Source organism: Merops nubicus, unplaced genomic scaffold (assembly GCF_000691845.1).
Source record: "Merops nubicus isolate BGI_N331 unplaced genomic scaffold, ASM69184v1 scaffold24359, whole genome shotgun sequence".
Lineage (NCBI taxonomy): Eukaryota > Metazoa > Chordata > Aves > Coraciiformes > Meropidae > Merops > Merops nubicus.
In genome coordinates, this window is record NW_008629316.1 from 16,314 (window position 1) to 22,364 (window position 6,051).

General features: G+C 47.4%; 1 protein-coding gene across 1 annotated transcript; it reads left to right on the forward strand.

Moving 5' to 3' along the window:
* The first annotated feature begins 747 nt into the window (after window positions 1-747).
* On the forward strand, window positions 748-2,517 carry LOC103779340. The gene has a single exon (XM_008946964.1). It carries the CDS (start codon window positions 748-750, stop codon window positions 2,380-2,382), a length of 1,635 nt encoding a protein of 544 aa, XP_008945212.1. The 3' UTR covers window positions 2,383-2,517.
* Window positions 2,518-6,051: the final 3,534 nt, after the last annotated feature.

Genomic DNA, 6,051 nt, shown 5'->3' on the forward strand with positions numbered 1-6,051 from the left:
TACACAAAAACTGGGACAGATTGGCCCTGGTCTCACGCTTACGTAAAATATACGGGAAGCATGGGTTTAAATTCCAACAAAGGCTTAAATTTGTCAACGGTGGTTATGCACGGGACGGAGGTGTATTTGGAAAATGAGTGGAGCTGGGATAGCACAAACAGACTTCCCCAGCTGCTGGGGAAAGTGGGACAAGAAATAAAGGTAGGGTGCAGGGTAATTAATGGATCCACTCCTCAGCGAGTAACTCAAATCTCCGTAACCGAAGTAAAATCTAAGCAGAATCAGAAAAAACCCTGTGCTGTAGAAAAATTGGACTGTTGGTACAATTTTACGTTAGTCCAGCCAGTGTTTGTGGTCTGCCTCTGGGCCCATAACAGCGTGGGGCTGTCTTTTAAATTCATGATTAGCACCATGACACACTCCTTTGCTGCCATTAAGATCTCAAAGTGTCATTTTTTGGCCTGGCATGCAGCCCCATATGCTGAAGTTGGCAACCAGGTAAAACTGGAAATTAAATACTCCCAAGAAAGTGTAACCAATCCGACACAAATTGATGGCACCACTGTGACTATCGCTGGCCCTCAGGACCACAAGTGGGCAGTGCCAGTAAATTGCCTCCGTGAGAGCAAAACTCTTAATAGATCAGATTTAGGCTCAGAGGCTTTGTGGTATAATCAGGATTATGGACACTGTCCACACCAGGTCATAAATCTCCAGGTATGGTGTCAAGGAAACCTCAGCGTAGAAATGTCCCCTGAGCTCGGAGGAAAGTGGTGGATAGAAGGCCCTGAAGGTTTTAAAAAAGAGTTTACCATCATTGCTGTCTTGCGCCCTTTTGTTTCCAAAATAGGCCCTTATGTAGTCAAGAAAAATCATGTCCAAGAGCTGTTGACAGGGCCTGTCCGATCGCTGAAGAAGGTGGTGTTGTCTCTGTCCACTGTTAACATTTCATCTGTCAGACCACACTGTACCCCCTTCCTATCCACCCTCCACACCGGCTGGCTGGCGTGGCTCCACAGCCGCTCCATCCAGGGGACCCGGGCCAGAAGAGATCTGCTGGCCACCACGCTGGGAGGAGGAGGTGCTGGGCTGGGAGTCCTCAACAGTATGAACGTTGAGGTCTTGGCCAACAAGCTGGAGGCTGTCACATCGGGCGTGCAGGGCCTCCTCAACCCCCTGAATTCATCCCTGGCCAGCCTTGGGATGGGGCAGTGGCTTGTGTCAGAGGTGTTGCCTACCTGGGAAAAAAAAAGTGAGAAAGACCACCAGATGCTATTGCGAGCTCTGGGCATTGAACAAAATAATGTCTCCCTTGCTCTTAGCTGCATCCAGGCCCAGATGTGGGTGCAGAGTGTCGTTGCAGGTATCCTGAGAGACGGTGACAATGGCGTCCTCCCCACCGAGATCCGAAAGGTCGTGTGGGACGCGGCCACAGAGAAGGAGCGGCAGCTCCAAGCCTGGTGGAGACTTGTCAACTTCACCCATGACCAGGTCCTCAACACAGTCGTTGCCCACGTCCTGACCGTGGCTGAGGCTCGCATGGAAAAGGTCTACCCCATCGTGGCCCTGGGGGTTAACACAAATGGGTCCGTGGTCTACCCCCTGGACCACCGCATGTGGGCGAGGGTGTCTGATGGGAAATGGCAATCCGTAGATTTGGAAGCCTGCATTTTGGAAAGGGGTCTGGGATTCATATGCGAAGATGATGCCCTTAAGGCAAGTGATGTCTGCTTTGACACCAAAGAGGGGGTGTGCCATTTTGAGATCAATCCCCTGAGCAGCAGTAAAACCGTGTTGGTGTACGTAGGGATAGGGTGTGTGTGTTTTAGAACGATGTGTAACTCTGTGCAGATTAATGAGGCTTATAATCAGACCGTGTTTAATGATTCAAATATGTGTGCTTGCAATGTAGCTATTATTAGAGGCTGTGATTTTGTCTATAGACCGCCTGTGTTTACTAGCCAGTTACTAATCAGAAACTACACCTTATATCGTAGCATAACTCCGACCCCCGTAGGTATGGATTTGTCGCTTATAAAAGAAATGTTAGAGCATGCAAATTTACAGCAGCTGTTAGAAAATGCTAAAGCAGAAGCTAGAAAGATCCTAATAACTGTACATCATGATGGTAACGTCATAAAACAGGTGATGGAACGAATCAAGAGGGTGGGAGAACATCGCTGGTGGGAAATTTTCTTCGGCTGGTCCCCCACAGCCACCGGCATCTTCAACACACTGCTCCACCCCATCGTAGTTCTACTGCTGACACAAATCTGCCTGTGCATTGCCATGGTAGCCACTTGTTACCGGATTAGGCATATGAAACTCTGCATTGAAAACCAGGTGAAAGGACTGGGGATGGCCAAGCGCATCCTACCATAGTCAAGGGCAAGACTGGGTTGGCCTCTGTGTTTGCCACCAAGAAGAACTTTTAGCTCCGCTGTTGGCTGCAACCCAGTAGGCGTTGAGCAGTGGAGACACATGCCATACCAGACCTTGACATGAGGGATGGCTTCCTCTGCTATAAGAGGGCCATCCAGGAGGGAAGGAGAGGCCAAGCAGCCTGCGGCTGGCATGAATCACAGAATGGTTGAGGTTGGAAGGGACCTCTGGAGATGATCCAGTCCTATTCCCCTGGTTGAGCAGAGTCACCTAGAGCAAACTGCCCAGGACTGTGTCCAGTTGGGTTTTGACTGTCTCCACAGGTGGAGACTCCACAACCTCTCTAGGCAATCCTGTTTCAGTGTTTGATCACCCTCACAGTAAAAAAGATAGAGTTAGTATAAGTAACTTGCCTTTAAACTGCTCATCCCCAAGTGCTAATGTGAAGAAGCTGCTCTTGTGTGATTTAAGACTCCTTATGCAGAGGACGAGGGGGCTCAGGAAAGCCAAGGACAGTGTCTTTGGAAGGAAAGAGAAGGGAATGGAACGCCCGAGTATGGAAAGGGACCCACTGAAGATGGCAGAGGTGTTACCAGCCTCAGAGACTCGGAAAGATGGTAAAAGATGAACAGAATGAGAGACCCTGTAGCTACTTTGGGCTTAAAGGAGCTGAATCCACATGAACCTTTGCAGAAACTATCTCCAGGTTCCCAAGACTCCCAGGGCGTCTGGCCAGCGGACTGGCGAGATCTTGTTTTCGGCGCCTGGACATCACCGCTGTGCTTTGCTTTGCTTTGCTGTGCTTTGCTTTACCTAGATGTGCATGTACCAATAAAACCTCTGTGTTACAGCATTTGTGTCTATTCAGTTGCCACCTGCTCAGCTGCTCACTAGCCACACTTAGAACTTTAGGTACACTGATAAAGAAATTTTCATATAAAAAGAAAAGATGTGGGGTATTTTTCCCTTTTATAGGCCCAAATTTCTCCCTTATTGTTTTTTTTTTCCATTTTTTTGTTTTGTTTTGTTTTGTTTTTTTTTCCCCTGCAGAATATTCACAGAAACACAAAGATTTCTGCCTTGGGCTGAAGAGTGGGGCTCTGAGCTCCTGTACAAACCCACTCCCCTCTTGCATTCTGTGTCTCCCGACCTGCATGACCCCCTGTGCCTCCGAATCCAGAAGGAGCCTTAAAATACACATAAGGGGTCTAAATGATTTTTAAACATTGGTAATTTCAAAAAACAAATCAACCACCTAATTTCCAGCCTATTAATCTGATTTCATCTTGGAGGTGTTGCTCTCTCTGAGAATGAGGTGCAGGGGGGGTTATACTGAGAAAAAGCCTTTTGCAATCTAGGCTGAGATAAAAAAACTAAAGAACTGGGCTTTAATCCATCAGCAACTTCTGGGTTAGCTTGAGAAATGAGTTTAAAAAAACACTTTTCACAATGCCTGGGCTGGGATGTGCAAAGAAACAGCCTATTGCCACAGCACACTTTTTATTTTGAAAAGTGAAACTGCACTATATGAATTTGATAAAGACACTTCTCCTTAAGAAACACACATTATAACTGAGCTCATGAAAATGTGAATTAATAAATCACTGTCTAAAACTACAGGAATTATTTTTCCCCTTCCAAGCATCACAAAAAAAATTCCCCTTCACCCTGGGGATGGGAGGTTGAATCCTCCCCCCAGCCCTTCAGCTCACCTGGTGCCCTCTACATGCTGCCCATACATTTTACCCATAACAAAACCTCACAGAAGACACACGGTTATTTTGGTTAAAGCACATTTCTTACTTGCTAACTCCCTTTATGTTTCATAAGAATTAATGTCCCTGGGAATAATTACCCTTTTATACAAAGCCTTTACAGCTCTAACCTATTCTGGGAGGCTGTAGTGGAAAAAGACCCCAACCATCAGCTGTTTCCATGGTAGAAGCACTATTGTGGTGACTGCAACAGGCTTTGGGTGCAGCAGGGGGGCAGGACCTTGAGCCAGAGTTTTTATCTGGTTTTCCAGTTGGTTCAGTCAATCTCAGGAAAGATTTTACCCAAACCTGCCTGCTTTTCTGGGACAAATGGTAACACAATTGTATTTATTGCCTGGTATTTTTGTTTGTGTCCTCTGCCCTCTGGAGTGGAGGGGAATCTGTGCAGAGCATGCAAGCTGTGGCCCATGGGAACCCCCAACCCATCTGCAATGCACCAGCTTTCTTCAGTTCCAACCATGGAGACTGAAGGGGCAGTTTTCAGAGCTAGCCCAGCCTGGCTGCCTCTGCTTTAGGCTGTGAAGATCCATGTGGGCAGGTCACTCGCCCTGGACTGGCCTAGTCCTGTGGCATAATTCAGATTAACTTTTGAAAAACTAAAGATGTTGCTGCAAAGCAGTTTTGACTCACGTGGGAAAAGTGATGCAAAAATAAGCCTTAGTGGAACCTCAGACATGCTGGAGACTCTGAAAAGAGCCCACGAGGGACAGAAAGGTACCAAACACATAATTTAACCTAAGGACCCCGTTCTCAATGTAGAGCATTTGCTTCCCTCTGGATATGTCTCATGGGACTTCGGGGATACTCAGTTATTTATCTTAGGTACCTGGCATGAAGGATCTTTCCTGCAGCTGGAGAGGTTCCTGCCAGTTTTGGAATGTACCCTGCAGCCATGTGGAGGTTCCACAGCAGGTCCTCACTCCATGAGAGCAGACACAGAGTCTCCAACTCTGCCAAAGCAAAGGTGAGTGGCTATGTGGCATTATCTGGACCATGGCTTCATGGGGTGACCTCTAGAGCCAGTCCTGGGGTGAAAACCTAATGGCTACTCTGAACCTCTACATCCCACGTTAGCTCAAACCAAATGAAGGAGGAATTTGAGCCCGTGTTTTCTCCTGGTTAGGCTTGTACTTGACTGTGTTGCTCAGAAAACTCTCAGACTTCAATTCCTCAGAGACAAACAAGCCAACATTGCTGTATTTTCATGAAAACACTCAAAAAAGCTTGGAATTTTTTAGGAGGGTTCTAGCTCTGAAGCCTTGAGGAACTGTTGTGGTTCATTTTGTATTTCCTCAGGCAGGGCCAGGTAGCAGCTGGCAGATTCCTGTCTGCCTGTCAGAGCTCTGTTGGAGCTGCCTCCCCAAGCCCATCATCAGCATAATGATCAATGTCACTGTCCAGTGTCACCTGCACCCCTCAGACCCGAGGCCTGGCCATGGCTCTCTTTTTTCTACTCTCTCCTGCTCTGTCTCCCCTCTTTTGCACCTCTAACTTCTATCCTCTTCCTCCACCAGGTGCTTTCCACCTTGCTGAACACCAGTTTTCTTGCTTCTTGAGTGTGAGGGTCACTCAAGATTGCCCTTTATGATGCCCTGCTTTGAGCAGGACATCCTTCACCCAGCACCTAAAAGGTGCCTGCACAGTTACAGAGAGGGGATTCACCCAGCTTAGAACCTCTTGATGCTGATGTCCTTCAAACCTCACAGATTTTGTAAGCCATTGGACATGAAAGGAATCCCATAAAAGTGAAAATAATAGCAGGCAGATTGAAACCCTAGAGGGTTCAATACTGACGCAGCACTGGACTGCTTGCTGCAGTGCTCTGGCTGCAACCCCTCCATGAGATACCTTTACAGCTGAGAACAAATGTTTTATCTGCCCTTCTTAGTGGCTA